The sequence below is a fragment of the Ochotona princeps genome, chromosome 5, assembly GCF_030435755.1.
Source record: "Ochotona princeps isolate mOchPri1 chromosome 5, mOchPri1.hap1, whole genome shotgun sequence".
NCBI lineage: Eukaryota > Metazoa > Chordata > Mammalia > Lagomorpha > Ochotonidae > Ochotona > Ochotona princeps.
Genome location: NC_080836.1, coordinates 108,244,016 through 108,263,571, shown reverse-complemented (window position 1 = coordinate 108,263,571; position 19,556 = coordinate 108,244,016). Strand labels below are relative to the sequence as shown.

At 58.1% G+C, this 19,556-nt stretch overlaps 2 protein-coding genes across 3 annotated transcripts; one reads left to right on the top strand and one right to left on the bottom strand.

Annotated features, from left to right (window-relative positions):
- Window positions 1–5,158: 5,158 nt before the first annotated feature.
- On the top strand, window positions 5,159–13,081 carry PDCD1 (programmed cell death 1). The gene is made up of 5 exons (XM_058665250.1): window positions 5,159–5,290; window positions 10,424–10,783; window positions 11,148–11,309; window positions 12,034–12,068; window positions 12,227–13,081. Exons 1-5 carry the CDS (start codon window positions 5,215–5,217, stop codon window positions 12,464–12,466), a joined length of 873 nt encoding a protein of 290 aa, XP_058521233.1. The 5' UTR covers window positions 5,159–5,214; the 3' UTR covers window positions 12,467–13,081.
- A 1,602-nt stretch (window positions 13,082–14,683) lies between these two features.
- Window positions 14,684–18,414, bottom strand: NEU4 (neuraminidase 4). Of its 2 annotated transcripts, XM_058664277.1 has the most exons (4): window positions 17,532–18,414; window positions 16,943–17,158; window positions 16,474–16,729; window positions 14,684–15,492 (listed from the first exon to the last, which is right to left on the bottom strand). In XM_058664277.1, exons 2-4 carry the CDS (start codon window positions 17,141–17,143, stop codon window positions 14,720–14,722), a joined length of 1,230 nt encoding a protein of 409 aa, XP_058520260.1. In that variant the 5' UTR covers window positions 17,144–17,158; window positions 17,532–18,414; the 3' UTR covers window positions 14,684–14,719. The 2 variants fall into 2 exon arrangements, with proteins under 2 accessions (XP_058520260.1, XP_004597527.2); XM_004597470.2 differs by lacking the exon at window positions 17,532–18,414 and having other exon boundaries at window positions 16,943–17,250.
- Between the last annotated feature and the right edge of the window lie 1,142 nt (window positions 18,415–19,556).

Here is a 19,556-nt window from a genome sequence, read left to right as displayed (position 1 = left end):
GACCGTGGCCCCTACACTGGGCCAGCACCTCACCCACATGGGAATGTCTGCATCACACCCCCACATCAAACCCCCACATCACACCCCCCATCATGCCATGCACATCACACTCCCACTTCACATCCCCACATCACACTCTACACATCACACCCATCACACCCATCACCTCTCCACATCACACATCACACCCCCACGTCACATCCATCACACCCCCACATCACACCCATCACATTCACACATCACACCCCCACATCACACCCATCACATTCACACATCACACCTATCACACCCATCACATTCACACATCGCATCCCGCATCACACCCTACACATCACACCACACATTGCACCCCCACATTGTATCCCATTCACACATCACATTCACATACCACATCCCCACATCACACACATCACACCCATCACACCCACATGTCACACCCCACATCATGCCTGCAGCAGAGAACCCGCCATAGCTGTATCTGCCCCTCCCTTGGCTGACGCAGCACCAAGCCCCATGCATAGTCCCAGATGCTCAGAACATACCCCATCTCAGGCAGCAGGGTGCCTGCCTGGCTCCTTCGTCCTCAAGACAAGCATGTCCAGGATCGCCAGGTGGACACACGACAGGTCCGTGGCTGGACACAGCTTTCCGTGGCCGTCAGTGAACGACTCAGCACAACAAGGCCTTATGGACATGGGCGCAGAGGTGGCCCCAGGAGCCCTCAGCCTGGGCACTTGGCTCAGAGAAGCTCAGAGTGACAGTGGAGGGCAGGAAAATAAGGAACCTCCCAGGGGCCATTTCAGAAGCCCCCAGGAGACCCACACACATACACACATGCCTTCCACCACATCTCACTCATACACACAAACGTGCTACATGCCAACATGCCATACACACCACATACAAACCAAGCAATACATGCATACCACAGCATATATCATACCTAACACAAATGTATATTACATACAATCATGCTACACACCACACACAAACATGTTATATGCATACCATACACAAACATGCTACATACACATGCGCACATGCACACACACACACACTCACTCTGGAATCCCAGCCTTGTAGCGCAGTGGCCCCTGGCAGATCCCATCTCCCGGTCACTGCAATGGGCTGCCCTGCTCACACGGGCACAGCCTCTAGGCCCTGGCTCTCTGAGCCAGCTGCTGTGGCTTGCAGGCCCTTAGGTTTCACCTGCCCCCAGTTCTAAGCAGTCTCACCTCAGCCTTTCCCATGGCTGGCCATGGTCACTCAGCCACACTCTGGTACGCCTGCCTGGCCACCAAGTACCCACCACTTGTGGGCTTTTATGTGTAGGTTTGTTTTTATTTTGTTTATTTGAAAGGCAGAGATAAACTCAAGTAACACCCTTGGAACACTGTTCCCCACATCGGGGTCTCCTAGGGGTCATCAAATGGCCATCCCCCATCCCTGGCTGCTGATGTAGTTTGACAGTAAGGAGCAGTCCCTCTCCTTTCCCATTTGTGGACACAGAAAAAGAAAGCAAGAAAAAGAATTGAAACATGTGTCTCACCTTGTCCACACTCAACCCCCTGTACCCTAATCAGAGGCCCACATGAATATGCATCCCTCTCAATTATGTAACAGAATTAAAAAGAAATTAAATTCTATTTTAACAAAAGAAAGAGGTGGGTATCAGTGAGGTGGCTAAATGACTAAATTCTCACCTTGCAAGTGCCAGGATCCCATATGGGCACCAGTTCATGCTCTGGCTGCTCCAGTTCCCTTCCAGCCCCCTGCTTGTGCCCTGGGAAAGCAGCAGTGCATGGCCCAAGGCCTTAAAACCATGTATCCGCATGGGAAACCCAAAAGAAGCTCCTGGTTCCTAAGCTTCTCACCAGCTCAGCTCTGGCTGCTGCAGCTACTTAGGGAGTAAACCAGAGGATGGAAGATCTGTCTGTCTCTCCTCTGTAAATCTGCCTTTATAAATCTTTTTTAAAAATAAAAAAAGGAAGGGCCCGGTGGTGTGGCCTAGCGGCTAAAATCCTCGCCTTGAACGCGCCGGGATCCCATATGGGCGCCGGTTCTAATCCCGGCAGCTCCACTTCCCATCCAGCTCCCTGCTTGTGGCCTGGGAAGGCAGTTGAGGACGGCCCAAGGCTTTGGGACCCTGCACCCGCATGGGAGACCTGGAAAGAGGTTACTGGTTTCCGGCATCGGATCGGCGCGCACCGGCCCGTTGCGGCTCACTTGGGGAGTGAAACATCGGATGGAAGATCTTCCTGTCTCTCCTCCTCTCTGTATATCCAGCTTTCCAATAATAATAATAAATAAAAAATCTTTAAAAAATAAAAAATTGAAAAAAAATAAAAGGAAAAATAAAAGGAAAGAAGTGAAGAGGGAGAGACTGGGTGCTTCCATCTACTGTATCATTCTGAAGCACCCACAGTGGCTGGGGCTGGGCCAGGAGTCTGGGACTTCATTCAGATCTCACAGGGGGGTGCAGGGGCCTTGGCCATTGTGTTCACAGGGAGCAGCCTGGACTCGGGGGCTCACCCTGGCATCATCTGCCAAGGCTGCCTGCCCCATAACGATCCAAAGCCACTGGCACCCTCAGCAGCTGTTCTGGCCTCAACTCCCTGCAGCCCACCCTCCTCAGCTCTGCATACAGAGCCTCTGCTTCTGGTTCTAGACCTTCTTCCTCTCCAAGGTGTGGCACTCCTGGCCAAGATCTAAGGGGGGTTTTGAGGTGCCTCAGGGGGGTCGCAGTCACCTGCCTCCCGCATGGAGCTCCCGGCTTACTCTCCACCAAGCCCTGGCTGCTGTGGCCGTTTGAGGAGTGAATCAGAGGATGGAAGACCTCTGCTTTCTCTCTCTTCTCTCTGTCTTTTTAATATCTTAAACAACAAGAATAACTGATTATTCCAGAGAGTTCAGAAAGCAGTAGGGGCGAGTCTCCTGTGAGCCCTAACTTGACCTGTGTGCAGTGAACTGTGGGAATATCCCATTCGTCTGCTGAAAAAGGCACTCCAGTTGGGCCGAGAAATGGCGTTCTCTTCTTTGACTTCTGGGAAATGTTTCAAAACCAAGACAGAACAGAAAGTTTTTATTTGCAGGCGCTATTAACCATTTCCTGTCCCAGCCTCAGAGCCAGCTGTGACTCAGGTTGCCGCCCTGGCCACAGTAACAGCGACAGGACGTGGTTGAGTCGCCCACCCCACCAAAGGAAGACCCCCTCCCCACCTTCCCCTTGTGAGCCTAGTGTCCCAGTCAGGTCTGCAGGCCACACCTGGAGCGCTCATGTTACTGAGCATCCCTTCCCATGCCCCAGGAGGACTTCCAGGGTCCGAGGGCACGATGCCAGCTCAGGGCTGCTCTGCCAGAACCCCCCAGTATCCTGCCCTGTCCTACGCCCCAATGGTGGAGCTGAATACAGGAGTGCCCAGGCTTAGCCGGCAGAAACCCAGGCAAGCAGCCATTCATACCCTGGTGGCCATGAACCAGCACTACCCAAAGGTGCAGCATGAGCCCCACCTTGTGCTGCTCCAGGAGACGCTGCATGGAAGATGCATGCCAGGCAGGGGCCCCATGGGGGCTGAGCCCCAACATCTTGCTGTGTGGCTCTTAATGCATGGGAATTCACCCAGATCGGGACCTGTATGAGGCCTGTGTGAGTGTGAGCAGACAGTGTGTGAGGACTGTGTGAGTATGAATAGTCATTGTGAAGACTGTGTATGTGAGCATGAGGAACATGAGTGTGAGGACCATGAGTGTGAGCAGTCTGTGTGAGGACTGTGAGTGTGAGCAGTCTTGTGAGGACTGTGAGCAGTCTGTGTGAGGACTGTGTGAGTGTGAACAGGCAGTGTGTGGGACTGTGTGAGTGTGAGCAGTCTGTGTGAGGACCGTGAGTGTGAGCAGTGTGAGGACTGTGTGTGTGAGTAGTCGTATAAGGATTGTGTGAGTGTGAGCAGTCTGTGTGAGGACCGTGAGTGTGAGCAGTGTGAGGACCGTGTGAGTGTGAGCAGTCTGTGTGAGGACCGTGAGTGGACAGCGGGCACATTTGCAAGGAATCAGAGCCTGGTCTGAGTGGCTCTTCCCATAAGAAGGTACGGAATACTTGGCTGTCCTTTGGCTTAGCTCCATGCCTTCGAAAAGGAACATGGTCTGGGGGCAGGGTAGGGGGGCAGAGTCTGGGGTCTGGAGAGTGGGGTGTAAGGGTCAGGGTCTTAGGTCTGAGGAACAAAATCTGTGGAGCAGGGTTGGGGATGCAGTGACACATTTCAGGTCCGAGCCTCTCGTGGACGTCAAGTGGATCACAAGCTGCTCTCTCATACGTCAGCACTTTGTGGTTTCATTGTAGAAGACGCCCAGGGAAGGAGCGGGTCCAGCTGTCCCGAGGCCACCGGCAGCTGGGCCTCGCCGCCCACGGTGCGGAGCACGCTGAGGAGGGGCCCGCCCGGGGCCAAGGCCGTGGGGCGCCGGTGCCCGGCCGCCGCCCCCGCGCTCTGAGGCGCTTTTTCCACCGCGCTTTCATCTCCGCACCGCCGCCTGCCGCCGCCGCCGCCGCTTTCCAGCGCGCTTCGCGGCCGCGTCACCAGTATCAGCAGTTTCAGTTTTCCTGTTCCCCGGGGAGCCGGCCCGGCCACGCCGGCCCGCCGCAGGGGGAGGGGGCTGGGCGGCGGAAAGGTCTCGAAGCCGGGCTGGGGACGGGGAGGCCCTTGCCGGGCAGCCCGGCCAAAGGTGCCTCCGGGGCCCCTGCTCACCCTGGGTCTGACTCCTGGGTAGGAGCCCAGGGCTGGCTGAAGAAAGGGCCCACCTGCACCTGCCCCTCGGCTTCAGGAGGCTGAGAGTGGGAGTCCCACTGCAGACTGGGGAACCGAGCTCCGGGTGGGGGAGCAGAGTGGGGACCTGCACCCTCCCATCCGCAGACTTTAGCAGATCCAGTGGGAGACGCCAGAGACCACAGGCAAAAGCAGAGCCCGTAGCGCCCAGGGAGGGGTCTGAGCTGCACCCCTCCCCCAGGACCAGGGCACCTCCTGCACAGCCCCTCGGCTTCTTCCCCTCTCCCTCCCCTCCCCTCTCCCCCACCCCAGTGCTCCACGCCCCGACTCTCTTGTGGAGGTGGAGGAAGAAGGGGCGGGGCCTGGGGCAGGTCCCCTTCCTCCGACCTGGGACTGTTTCCTCTCAGCACCACTCCTGCCAGGCGCCGAGGAGGCCAGGCACAGCGGGCGCTGGGGCATGCGAGTGCCGCGGGTGCCCTGGTCGCTGCTCTGGGCCTTGCTGCAGCTGAGCTGGAGGCCAGGATGGCTCCTAGGTACGTGGCAGAGCTCCTGAGACTGGGACAGCTGGGACACACTGGAGAGGAACCCCAGCTGGGGTCCTTGGGCTCTGGGACGGGAGGGACCCCCAACGTGGTCCCTGGGATGGGATGGGAGGGACCAGTGATGTGGTCCCTGAGATGGGGGGGAACCTGATACATGGTTCCTGAAGTGGGAGGGACCTGAGATGTGATCTCTGGCACGGGAGGGACCAAAGACATGGTCCATGTGATGGGAGGGATCCCAGACGTGGTCCCTGTGATGGAGGGTCCCTTCCAACATGGTCCCTGTGACCAGAAGTACCCCAGACATAGTGCTGTGATGGATGGACCCTCAGCTGTGGACTCTGTGATGGAGGGCCCCTACGCATGGTCCCAGGGATGGAGAGGGACTCTGGGCCATGATCCCTGGACCCTCAGGGATGTTTCACTGTGTACCACCCTCGCTCAAGGCCGTGGAGCTCCCCAGCAGATGAAGCCCGGTGCTCCCTGGGGCCTCACGCCTGGAAGCTGTTGGTGGAGTTTGCTGCAGCCCCTTCCAGTCTTCCTCTTTGAGGAAGACTCATTATTCTCTGGGCTCAGGGAAGGAGGCAGAGCTGGAGGTGTCAATAGGTTCGCCCAGACATGTGGGTTTTGGGGATCCCAGGGAGAACAGATTGCATCTGCACACGGCCAGCAAGAGGCTTGCCCTCTGGGTGCCTCGATTTTCCTGCCCTGACTACATCCTCCTTCCTGGTTTATTCTCCATCATCACTGACCAGGTCATTGCTGTCCTCAACAGGGCACAGGCCCTGCAACGGACTTCCTGAGATCCCAGGCCACCACCCTCCCCCACAGCGCAGGCACGTTGGCGTGCCAGGCAGGGATGGAAACCTTGCCACATCATCTGAAACAGTCCACCACATCCAGGTGACGCCTGGTAAAGTCAGACTTGTGCAGTTTTGAAAATGGCCACATAGAGACAGTTAAAGGCACAGTCATGGCATCCTTCTAGAGTCGCCAATTATCCATGGTGGCCTGCTGGCTCTGGGTGCCTGTTCACTGGAACCATAGGCCAGGTGGTTTACTGGGTAGGTGGGTGTCATTCCCATCCCCCCAGACTGAGCCCCAGGTCCTGGAGTCCACAAGTTAGTCCCTCCCCAGGTCAGTTCCAATCATGCTGGGTTTGGGTTAAAGTCATCATCCTCCAGTGTGACAGTTTTGTTTTTCAATTTCTTTTCATTTGAAAGGCAGACAGAGATTTTCCATCCACTGGTTCACTCCCAAATCCCCATAACAGCCATGTCTGGGCCAGGCAAAGCTGGGAGCCAGAGTGCCACCCAGGCCTCCCCTGAGTGTGGCAGAAACTGAGTCCTCTCAGTGAACATTAGCAAGAAACGGAAATCACAAGTGGAAGAGCTGGAACTCGAACTCAGGGCCCGTGGGTTGAGGGAACCCAGAGCAGCAGCTTCACAGCTGTGTCAGAGGCTCACCCACTCCTAGAGTAACCGGCCTGTTCCCCATGTGAACCCCTCCCCGTGGTGTCATGCTGGGCCCCCTTCTCCTTGTCAGGGCGTCACGCTGGGCCCCTCCTCCTCTTTCTTAGAGTGTCATGTTGAGCCCACTTCTGTTTAGGGCATCACCCTGGGCCCCCTCCTCCCCGTGGTGTCATGCTGGAGCCCCTCCTCCTCAGGGCATCATGTTGGGCCCCTTCCTCATCGTCAGGGCATCACACTGGGTCCCTCACAGTATCATGCTGGGCACCCCGTTCTCCTCCTCATGGCATCATGACGAAGGCCTCCTCTCTCCCAGAATGTAGGGTCTCCAAGACTGAGGCACTGCACCTGCTGAGATTCTTTTTTTTTTTTTTTTTTTAAACTTTTTTTTTTAAAGATTTATTCATTTTATTACAGCCAGATATACACAGAGGAGGGGAGACAGAGAGGAAGATCTTCCATCCGATGATTTACTCCCCAAGTGAGCCGCAACGGGCCGGTGCGTGCCGATCCAATGCCAGGAACCTGGAACCTCTTCCGGGTCTCCCACACGGGTGCAGGGTCCCAATGCATTGGGCCGTCCTCAACTGCTTTCCCAGGCCACAAGCAGGGAGCTGGATGGGAAGTGGAGCTGCCGGGATTAGAACCGGCGCCCATATGGGATCCCGGGGCTTTCAAGGCGAGGACTTTAGCAGCTAGGCCACGCCGCCGGGCCCACCTGCTGAGATTCTTGCAGTTGGGCCCTGGGCAGAGTGCGAGGTGGCAGGGCCAGGCTGCCAGGGAGCTACTGCTTAGCTGTCTCTGGGGACAAGAGGACCAGGTTGTCCGGCCTCAATTGCTGCCCCCGTGTGGGGCTGCCCTGAGGGGGTGATGGCTAGAGCTCCTTGCACAGTAGCCCAGCACCTACCCCCGCCAGGCCTGGAGCCCAGAGTCCTGGTACTTGGCCTACTAGGTGAGGGACAGTGAGCAGAGGACAGAACTCGAGACTGACTTGGGAAGGCCAGGAACAATACCCACCTACCCAGTGACCTCTTCTTATATTTAAAAAAGGATTTATTTATTTTTACTTGAAAGGCACATTTGCAGAGAGGAGAGGCAGTGAAAGATCCCTTAGCTGCTTCACTTCCCCAAGTGACCACAGGGGCTGAGAATAGGTCAGACCGAAGCCAGGAGCCAGGAGCTTCCTGTGGGTCTCCCTCATGTGTGCAGGGCCCAGGACTTGCTCCGTCTTCCACAGCTTCCCCAGATGCATAAGCAAGGAGCCCGCTTGGAAGCTGAGGAGCAGGACTAGAACCGTGCTCTGATGCAGAATGCCGGCATTACACTTGGAGGTTGAATGGGCTGGCACCTGCATTGTTAGTTACACAGCATCATGAGGACAGAGCTCTGGAACCCTGGACACAGCATCGTTGGTGAAGCTGACCCTTGAAGTGGGCACCTCCTGGTGATTCATCAGGTCCAACATGGTGGAGCTCCTGCAGACACCAAGGGCCACCCCGTTCCGGCTGCCCATCTGGCCCCTGCCCCAGCCCCAGCCCCAGCAGAGGAGAAAGAGGCTACCAGGGCTACGAAGGATGCTGCTCCAGGCTACACCCAACCCTTCCTTGTCCTGGCCAGGGCTCCTGCCTGCCACCCCCTCAGGAGCACATCTCCCTCCCACCCAGCACTCAACCCAACCTGGGAACTCGGGAGGCAGGCATGCCTGGCTCAGAGCCTGCCCCAGTTCACATTCCAGGTCCAGCTGCAGACAGCCATGAAGGGGTTTTGGGGGACGGCAGCAGCACCCAGGGAAAACCTGCAGACAACAAGAGCCCTGGGAGGGGAGGCCCTGGCCACAGGAGGTAGCCGTGGGGTAAGGGCTCAGTGGGTAGGACGCAGGCCAGGCAAGCAGAATTGGGTTCTATGAGGCTATGGGCGTCATGTTGGACCCCCTCCTCCTCAAGGTGTCATACTACACTGACTATGCATGTAGGAGCAGCACCCAGCCACATGTACAGGAACAGCACTGGACATGAGCAGTCACCACCATAGCCAGGGCTTCAGAGAAGGGAGACTGTCCTAGCAGGCCAGCTGGGCACATGGGAGGGGACACAGGAGCAGGCTGTGACGGGGATGCCTCTGAGCTTGCTTTGTTCCAGGTAGGTGTCCATGGGGGTTAGGAAGGACTCAGTCCTGCTACACAGGATAGGCCTTGGGCCAGCCTGACAGCAACAATCAGGGACCACATGTGGCCACTTCCTCCTCTCAGCCACCAGGGCTTGGTGAACCACAACCCACCTCTAAGAGTATCATACTTGGGGGTACTCAGAGCAGTGGCAACTGCAGTCCCCCCTGTTGTCACATGTGTGGGGAGCCAGGGCCAGTACTGATGTCACAGGAAAGGAGTCAAAAATAGCAGGTGCACAGTCATAAAGAGGAACAAGGAGAGTGAAAGAGAGGACAATGAGGGATAGTGAGAGACACTGAGAGGGGACAGTGAGGGACAGTGAGGGATACTGAGAGAGGGAGCAGTGAGAAAGAGGACAATGAAAAGGGGGCCAGTGGGGCCAGTGAAGAGCCTGCGGCAAATGGAGCTGTCAGCAGCCACTCAGTCACAGCCTGGATGAACATCTCAGGGTTCACACAGAGACTCCTGGTATGGGAGGTATAGATTGTTTCCCATTTGCTAACATCTCCTGGTAGGAGCAATAGAAGCAATAGAAGCTGAGAACTCGAGGTCAGGGCTCTACTCTGGGCACAGCAAGGACACAGCAGATGGAACTTCCACCCCACGGCATGTGTGCCTATCGATTGGAGGCCATAGGTCCTGCCTCCTGGGAGCTGATCAGAAGGGGGTCCTCCTTAGGGGGATCAGCCCAGCAGGAGCAGATATGACCCTGGCTCCCACCCCCAGACCAGGAACCATATATGGCCGTCAGAGAGCTGGGAGGGGGAGTTGGTGCCAGTTCAGCTGTGTGAACATTAGAGAGCTGGGTGTGGGTCCCAGTGCACCTGTGTGACCTTCAGAGAGCTAGATGGGGTGGGGTGGGGGATCCCAGTGCCCCTGTGTGGCTGGGCAGGATAAGGGGATCCCAGTGCACCTGTGTGGCCATCAGAGAGTTGGGTTTGGGGTCCTCAGTAGATCTTGTGGACTCACTGGGGGTCCCATTCCCACCTGCTGTGGCAAGGCTGACCATGGATGAGGGGCATGACCATGTCTGCTTATCCCTAGTCCCATGGCCTCTGGGATTCATCTCATGGACTCCAGCTGGAGTCTTGCTATAATGGACAGGAGCCACCCACCACCGACCTCATGGGATTGTTCCTCTCCACCACCCCCTCTACAAGTCAGTACCTGGTTCTGCCACTGAAGGCTGAGGGCCTGGGGTGGACAGAGCTGGGCACGTGGCCAGGACGTGTATGGGTCGTGTCCCTTAGCCCTCTCAGGAAACCGGCATAAAGAATCACCTGGGAGGAGTGAAGATATCAGGGGGGAAAGGGGATGGGGTCACCCCAGGCTCCAGGATCAGGATCAGGCCAACCGGGGTGGTGGCAGGCAGAGTCCTGTCCGAGCCTGCAGCAGGAGCCACCTTACTGTCCAAGCAGTGGGGTACCAGTGCAGGAGAGTCTTACTCCACTCCCCCCTCCACTCACCTGCTATTCTCCCCACTTCCAGACCCCCAGGACAGGCCCTGGAGCCTCCTCACCTTCTTCCCAGCTCAGTCCACGGTGCCTGAGGGGGCCAACGCCACCTTTACCTGCAGCTTCTCCAATACATCCAAACACTTTGTTCTGAATTTGTACCGTCTGAGCCCCAGCAACCAGAGACACAAGCTGGCTGCCTTCCCCGAGGACCGCAGCCAGCCACCACAGGACGGCCGCTTCAGCATCATCCGGCTGCCTGATGGCAGTGGGTACCTCATGAGTGTGGTTGGTGTCCGGCTCAACGACAGTGGGATCTACCTGTGCGGGGCCATCTCCCTGCACCCCCGGACACAGATCAAGGAGAGCTCCCACGCCGAGCTCAGAGTGACAGGTGCTGGGCAACCACACAGGGGGCAATGGGAGGGGAGTGGGTGGTGGCACAGGGAGACAGCAGGCACAGAAAGAGGCGGCCATGTAGGGGGTGGTCGGAGAGGTCGTGGTGCAGGGGAGCGGGGGCAGGGCTCGGTTGCCCCCGATGTCTTCTCCCCTTAGAAACCTCTGTCCACTTGACTTGGGCATTGCAAAGCTGGAGGCAGGGGGACAGGGATGGATACCTGCAGGACAGGACTGAGGAGATGCCCCAAGGTGCAGGCTGTGATCCAGGCCCTGGGGAACCAGAGACAGCAAGGGGTACCTGTCGGATATGAGGAGTTTCTGAAGGCCCATCCCTGACCAGATTCTTTCTGTCTCCTCAGAGAGACCCCTGGAGCTATCCACCGCACAGCCCAGCCCCTCGCCCAGGCCACCAGCTCAGCTCCAAGGCCTGGTCATTGGTGTCCCCAGTATCTTGGTGGGTGTTCTGCTGCTGCTGCTACTGGCCTGGGTCCTGGTGGCCACATGCTCCAAAACAGCCCAAGGTAATGCTTAGTCAAGCCTTGCCCACTCCCACCACCCCCTCCTGCCTCAAGGTCCTTCATGGGGAGAAGTCAGACTCAAGCTCCCCAGTCAGGATTCTGAGCGATTCCAGCCATATCCTCTATGTAGCCTGACCACCTATGGGCCCTGTGGACACTGCTCTGTTCCCCCTACACTCCCCTCAATAACCATACTTCACTCCTCCCCCGACCCTGACCACCTGGGCACCACCTGGGCGCCTCCTCGGCAGTCCTGGTCAACTTCCTAAGTCACTCCAGTCATGATCAACATTCCTGTGCTGGAGGCAGACGCAGTTCACACTCCAAGAGCCGCTGCCCCCAGGGTGCATGCCTGGTGTGCTCTATGGACCTTGCCCCAGGCTGCACACAGGCAGCTCCTGGGCATTAGCTCTGACTGGGGCGCTTGACAGGGCTCCTGCTGCTCCAGGCTCTGTGTCACCGCATGAGTGGGAACAGAGTGTTCTGCTGACCGCCACTGTTGGCCTGTAGTGGCCAGGCCTCCAGATGTCTTGGATGCTGCATCTGTGGCCACCTGCTTGCCCTTGGGGAAGTCGCGGGTGGCAGTGGGGCAGGGTGCCTTGGGAGGCCCTGTGTACTGACTGTGCACCTGCTGTGTGCTCTGCCTCCCAGGGGCCACAGCCCCATCCGAGCAGCCAAAGGCCCTGCCTTCCCCCTGCCTTCCCTAACCACATGTGTCTCTCTGCAGAGGCTGAAGGAGCCACAAGCCTGGACCAGACCCCAGTGAGTGTCTGCCCCTTGTCTGCCCCACAGGAATGGAACCCCAGATCCCAGAGCCTTGTCCCGATCAGGGGGTGGTCTGTGGGCTGGGTGTAGACCGCTTCCCAGGCTCTCTATGAGGTACAGCTCCCCGAGATGACCAGTGCTTCCTCTCCCTGCAGAAGGACAAGCCCCTGGCCCTGCCCAGCCCCACCATGGACTATGGGGAGCTGGACTTCCAGTGGCGGGAGAAGACGCCAGAACCCCCAGCTGCCTGCATCCCTGAGCCGACTGAGTATGCCACCATTGTCTTCCCTGATGGACTGGGTGCCTCAGTCCCTGGACGCAGGGGCTCCGCTGACCATCCACGGGACCCCCGGCCTCTGAGGCCTGAGGACGGACACTGCTCATGGCCCCTTTGATCAGCTGTCCTGGTCATCAGTATCCTATGGAGCCTCCACCCAGTGCCCAGGCCATGGGGCCTCCCGAGGGCTGAGCCGACACAGGGTGGCTGCCCCATGCTGGTGCCCGACCACCTGGATGTGGCCCTCACAGGACTTACTTCCCAAGGCTCAGGGACTGCTTGGACCTCCATGGGTGGGACCACTCAAGCCTAGCTCTCCTAGCCCACTGCTGCTGAGCTTGGCACGACCCCGTTTGCCTGCTGCCCAGAGTGGGGATGGCCTCTGCCTTGTGCAGCCCCATAGTGGGCATGCTGGGCTAGGACATCAGGGGGCACAGCCTTACCCCCACAGGAGCCTCCAACTGGGTCCTTTGTCAACAGGAGACTGAAGGGGCTCTCGGAGTCTGTTTCCAGCAGCCCTCCACCAGGCTCCCTGGACTGTGCCAGGGGAGGGCAGGGGAGGATCACAGGCCCCCACGGTGGAGCTCCTGCTGGGAGACAAGGGTTCAGGGTCTGCAGGCAGAACCCAATGGGACTGACTGTCAGAGCCCAGGCTGGCCAGCCAAGGGGCTGCGGGAGGTGAGACCTGGAACCAGAACCGCTGCCTCTGGTTATTAAATGTTGAGTGAACTCAGCTCTGTGGGATGTCTGCGGGGCCAAGAGGCCCCTGGAGCAATCTGTGTCCCCAACACCACAGGCTCACCTTGGGCCATCCTGGTACCACAAGCAGGAACATGATGTGGTGGAGAGGGGAACAGAGTGCTCAGCATATCCCCTCTGGGCCCAGTCCTGGGAAAGGGGAGGGGGCAGCAAAACCAGGAGGCCGAGGTGGGGCAGTGACCAGGGCATGGAGGACAGGGACCAGGACGGGGGACAGTGATAGGGAAACAGTGACCAGGGCTGAAGCTGAGAGGACCTGGGCATGCCAACATCTGGCACTGCTGGTCAGACATGGCAGTGGGGCCCATCTCCCGGCCACATGAAGTAAATTCTGGGTGTTGATCTAAGGCAAAGCAGGTGAGATCTGCTGAGTACACAGTCATGAGGGACACACTTGGTCACAATGCCTGCTGGGGAAGTGGTCATGAGGGACACACTGGGTCACGAGGCCCGCTGGGGACACAGTTATAAAGAGACACACTGGGTCACGAGGCCTTGAGATGATGGACACAGTGGTGCTTCCTGCTTTGCCTAAAACCTGATGTGCATGAACACCCACCCCCTGTGTGGAGGCATCCCGAGCCAACCCAGGGGAGTGGACATCACCTAGTCGGACGCTCATGCAGTGGCGGGGAGGTGGAAAGCTCACAGATCACATACCCACACTGCCCCTGCTGAGTGTCCATGCAGACAGAAACATCTGTTAATTCTTTTCCACAGTTTTCTGGCTTTTTTTTTTTCCTTTGCTTTTTTTTTTTTAAAGATTTGTTTATTTCATTTGCAATGCAGGGCAACAGAGAAGGTAAGGCATAGAGGAAGATTCGGCATTTGCTGGTCCACTCTTCAGACGACTGTCATTGCAGGGCTGGCCCAGGCCCAAGGCAGGAACCTGGGATTTCAGCCAGGTCTCCCATAGTTGTGCAAGGGCCCCAGCACACAGACCGTCCTCCACTGCTTTCCCAGGCCGTAAACAGGGAGCTGGATCAGAAGTGGAGCCGCTGGAACTCCAATGGGTGCTCCTATGGGATGCCAGAACTGCATGTGGCAGCTTAGCCCCCTGCCCTCAGTGCTGGCCCCTCCACAGACTTTCTCAAGTTACCTTAATTTACACCCTAAGACAAACAAATGGTACCCATTGGAGCCAGGCAGGCAGCCACGGGAAGGACAGGGCTAACCCTAACCCTGCAGAGGATCAGTGTGCAGTGTAGGTCCATGTGTCTCTGGAAGGCTCAAGTTTGGGGTGAGGGTTGGACAGGAGGATCTTCACAGCCCCCTGGTGGCCAGCTCCTAGCCATTGCCTGTCACTCCCCTCCTGGGTCAGATCCTCTGTCCCTGGTGGCCTCTGACCTCAGCCAGGCCCCAAACCCCTCCTACGCGGATCAGTACACCCTCCTGTGACTCACCCAGGCTTCACCTGGGTCTGGGGGCTGTCTGGCTGGGGTGGAAAGACATGGGGTCCTGGGAGTGATTGGGGCAGGAGCCCCTCCTTGGGTGGACGCAGTAAGTCAGAATGGAGTCAGACGTGCCTACCCCATCCCTGTGTACTCTCCTGGGTCACCCTGGAAGGAAGCCAGTCCTGACCCACCTATCAGACATTGCCCATCCTGGGCTGTCAGCAGGGCCAGCAGTGTCCGGCTGCCTCGTTCACATGGTCAGGAGGCACATTCTCCAGGACATCATGCAGTGAGAACTCGCAAAAGGAGACCTCCTCATAGGAGACTCTGGCCCCACTCTCAAACAGACAGGCAAAGCCCAGTGTGCCTCTGGGGACTGGCCCAAGGCAGGCCAGGTCGGAATAGCCACTTGGGCCCTCATAGATAACCCAGGGCTCTGTCCAGCTGCGGGGATCTGGCGGCGAGCGGCTCAGGCGGATGCCCATGTGCAGACGTGCCCTGTGCCCCGTGGGGTGAGAATACAGCAGCCAGGAGAGGTCCCCACCAGGGATTTCCTCATCTTCTGGGGACTCTGGCTCATCAGGAGCACTCCTGCCAGGGGACGGGGCTGGGAAGCCTAGGATGCTACCCTGGCATCCCCGGGCGGTCTCAGGCAAGCTGGGCACCAGCTGGCCGGCTAGGAAGGAGCTGCCCTCATCGGTACTCAGGGCCTGCAGGCGATGGCCCAGGGGACTGCGGGCATTGCAATAGAGCAGGCCTCCACCCAGCGCCGCCAGCTGGCATTCACCCGAGCGCAGGTTGGGCACAAGGCTACTGCAGTGCCAGGTGTGGCCATGGTCATCACTGAAGAAGGCGAAGGCATGGGGGCTGGTACGACATATGTGCCCGAAGCACTCGCGGCCATCCACACGGTAGGTGTACGCAGGCACCAGCAGGCGGCCAGAGCTCAGCTGTACACCATGGCCTGGGCCCACGGCGAAGGTGGCCCAGCCTGTGGACACAGGGGCAGGTGGAGTTGGGGGTGTTGCAAACAGGAGCACTTGGGTTCAGGTGTACTCAGGGTCAGGTGTTAGGCAGCCACCCCTCTACTCTGAGATCTTCCTGGCTGGGCTAGCCTGCCATGGCCATCACAGGAACCCAGGAGCCCATGCAGCCAAGAACTTGGTCTGAGAGCTGGTGGCCAAGGCCAAGGCCATGAGGTTGGCCACCAGGGCATCCAGACAGATGGGCAGTAGGAACTGGGCCTTAGGAGGAGTGTGGAAGTCTCAGGGGGCTGTGGGGGCCTCAGGGAATATGGGGTAGGAGGGGAGTGGGGTATGAGGGACATGAAGTTGGAAGGGTATGAGGTATGAGAAGTGTGGAGTAGGAGGGGTGTGAGGGTCTGGGGTTGGAGTGTGAGGGTATGAAGGGTGTGGGGTATAAGCTGTGTGGTAGAATGGATGTGGGGTATGAGGGTGTGAGGTATGAGGATGTGGGGTAAGAGGGGTGTGGGATATGAGGGGTGTGGGATATGAGGGGTGTGGTGTGTGAGGGGTATGAGGGGTATGAGGGGTGTGGAATATGAGGGGTGTGAGGGGGTGGGGTGTGAGGGGTAGGGTGTGAGGGGTGTGGGGTAGGAGAGGTGTGGGATATGAAGGGTGTGGGATGTGAGGGATATGGGGTGTGAGGGGTGTGAGGGGCATGAGGGGTGGGAGAGTTGTTGGGGTGTAGGGTATGAGTGCGTGAGGGTATAGGGGTGTGGGATGTGATGGGTGTGGAGTATGAGGGGTGTGATAGGTGTGGGGTAAGGGATGTGGGCTATGAGGGATGTGGGGTCTCAGAGATGTGTATGTGGGGTGGGGTATGGAGGTGGGTTCTTAGAGTGGGGGTGTGGGATATTAGCAGGGGATTTCTTCACCCCTCCAATGTGTCACGGCTGGGGAAAGGTACAGAGTGGGTAGGCTGGAGACTTCCTGTTGCCCCCCACACCTACCCTGCTCGGCGTCACCTATGGCCTGCTTGGTGAGGTCCTGGGCACCTCCCCACTTAAGGCCAGCATCGCGGCTGACCACGCAGCAGAGGCGGGCGGCATTCTTGCCTGTGCGTATCTGCAGAGTTTCAGGAGTGCGACCGCGCACAGCAATGAAGAAGAGGAAGATGGTACCGGTGCTGGCGTCACGCACAGGGCAGGGATTCATGGAGCGGTGGCCAGGCAGGGTGGCCGTGTCCAGCACGCACAGGGGCCCCCACTGCAGCCATGGTGGGGGACAGGTCAGCATCCCCAGCTGGGCCAGTGGCACCCTGGCAGCTGGGTTTTGGTCTGATTACCCATGGTCACTTACTGGCACCTAGCACCCCCCCTCACCCACACAAAGCCCGCTCCCCTCCCAGGCCCCTGCTGTCAGTCACCCTCACCGAGCCCCGCCCATAGCCACTTACCCCTTCCTCCTGCTGTGACTCACCTGCACCAAGCTCCCTGCCCGCGTGCCCCTCCTCAGTACCAGGTGGTGGGCATGGGAGTCATCTGGGCTGAGCCGTTGCTCAGCGAAAGCCAGCAGGGTGGGCCCAGGGGGGACGGGGAGCAGTGCAGGGACGCGGTATGTCAGGCCTGTTCGCTCCTGCTGAAAGAGCACCTTGCGGGCTGGCATGGGTGTGGGTCCCATGGTCCGTGCCGAGGGCTGCATTGAGGAGGGGGTAGTGTCACCACAAGGGACAATCGGAAGCCCCCACAGGGACACAAAGACACAGGGAGACACACAGGACACAGAGACACACAGGGACAGAGAGACACACAGGGAAACAGAGACACACAGGACACAGAGACACACATGGACAGAGAGACACACAGGGACAGAGAGACACACAGGGACACAGAGACACACAGGGACAGAGAGACACACAGGGACACAGAGACACAGGGACACAGAGACACACAGGACACACAGAGACACACAGGACACAGAGAGAGACACACAGGACACACAGAGAGACACAAAGAGACACAGGGACAGAGAGACACACGGACAGACATGGTTCATGGCTGGTACACACAGTAGGGGTGCAGGTGGCAGGAGCAGGACCCAACACAAGCACTGACCAGGATGAGATGACCAGGGACCATGCACACCCACGGCGTCTGAGCTGAGTAGGGTATGAAGAGAGGACACCCAGGTGAGACGGGAGTCCGATGGATGCCTGGCAAGGCTGTGCCAGCCACCTCAGCCTCACACGAGGTCCCTGCCCTGCACCACAGCTGCCCACACCTCCCCCTCTCCCCGCATGGGGCTTCTGGGTTCCATACAAGCTGAATGGACACAGTGAGCCATTCTCTCAGCCCTGGCATGTTTCCCTGAGTCTGGACCCCTTAGTAGCTGTCAGCACAGCCTGCACATGCCAACAGGCACTGCCCCCTCCCAACACAGAGGGACAACAGAACTGCCATACACTCGAGGCCTCCTGCTGAGGCCTGCACAAATGTCCGGGAGACAGGAGCCTTAGTGGCCCCAGCATAGCCCAGTTGGTTCAGCAGGTCAGGGCCCAGGGTTGAGGCCAGCATCACCAGAGTCCAGCCCACCTCTCCATCTGGGGGCTTCAAATTACAAAGGGGATTAGAGGCCCAGAGCAGAATTTACAGGGGTCAGCCACAGCTGCCTGGGGGCAACCATATCTCCCCTCCCCCACCCCGCTCTGCTGGAAGAAACAGAAGCAAATGAAAGTGCTTAGGCCATGGGGACGCTCCAGGCAAGCCAGAAGGTCCAGTGGATGAAGCACAGGTCTGCTTCAAACTCCAGGTGGCGTAGAGATGTGTGGCTGCTGCCAGGCCCGAGCAAGACCTGAGCTCCAGGTCTTACAAGCTCAGCAGCCAGTCAGAGCAGGTGGGAGGGCTGAGGAGAGGGGTGGGAGTTGGGGAGGCAAGAAGAGGAGTGGCGCCAGGGAGAGGGGTGCACCTGACTGCCTGCTTTGCCCCACTCCTCAGAAATTCGAACAGTACTGGCAAGGTTTTCATTTTTAGTTTTGTGGAAGAGGGTGGATTGCATAAGCTCAGTGCAGAACTGTTCTCTTACGACAAGGCACATAGAACACATGGCAGGAGTCCAGTCCCTGCCAGCCAGCGGGATACCTGGGCCCAAGGATCACCAGGTTCCAGCTGCAGAGGGACTCCACACTGACGTCAGGGCTCACATGCAGTCACACCAGTAACTATGCTGACATACAGCTCAGGATGCAAATGGTTATTGTCTTTGGTAGAGATGGGTGAGATGGCCAAAAGGAAGGTCACAGTGACCAGTAGGCACGTGTTCTGGAGCCCGTCTGATACCATCACAGAGGGCAGGGCTGGCTCCTACGAGCTCCTGGGCCTCTCTAAACAGAATCCAGAGCTGAAGCTGCCCAAGCTGGTATGGAGGCCTAGCATGCAGCAGCTGTCAGGACCAAACATTGTGTCATCGAGGGACCCCACCATGGATACCCTCCGGCCTTTAGCTGACCTGTTCCACTCTGACTTGCTTTGTGTTTTTCTTGCGAAACTGCATACTCATCACCTGTGAAGATCTACTCCCAGTACATCATCTCCTGCAGCTCTGAAGTGACTGCCAGGTCTTAGCACTGGGCCCTACACACTCTCTCCCACACAGCTGAAAGGGCTCTCACACCAATGCCTGGTAGCCACTCGCTGCCACTGGACAAGGGCCAGGACAGATACACCCTGGCACTGAGGGGAAGTCCAGGCCTGTCTCTACTGTTACCAGAATCTTCTAGTCAAAAGAGGGGAATGCAAACGTTGTCAAAATCAAAATGGAGTCACTTTTGCCAATCCTAACAAAAATAGGAATAAAGCTGGGGGTTGTAAAGGGAAGCCTCTTACTGGAGTTTCTGGGTCCTCATTCCATGTGAGCAATCAGCCTGCACACAGAGGACACAGCCACACAGAGGCCAGGATACGCCTCTCCCAGGACCCACCCTTCCCAGGGCCTACCCCCTTCCAAGGGGAGCATAGCCCCTGTAAGTTCCCCCCTTCCCATACCAACAGCACAGGCCTACCCCTTCCAGAATCTTCCATCACAAACCACAGCGTGC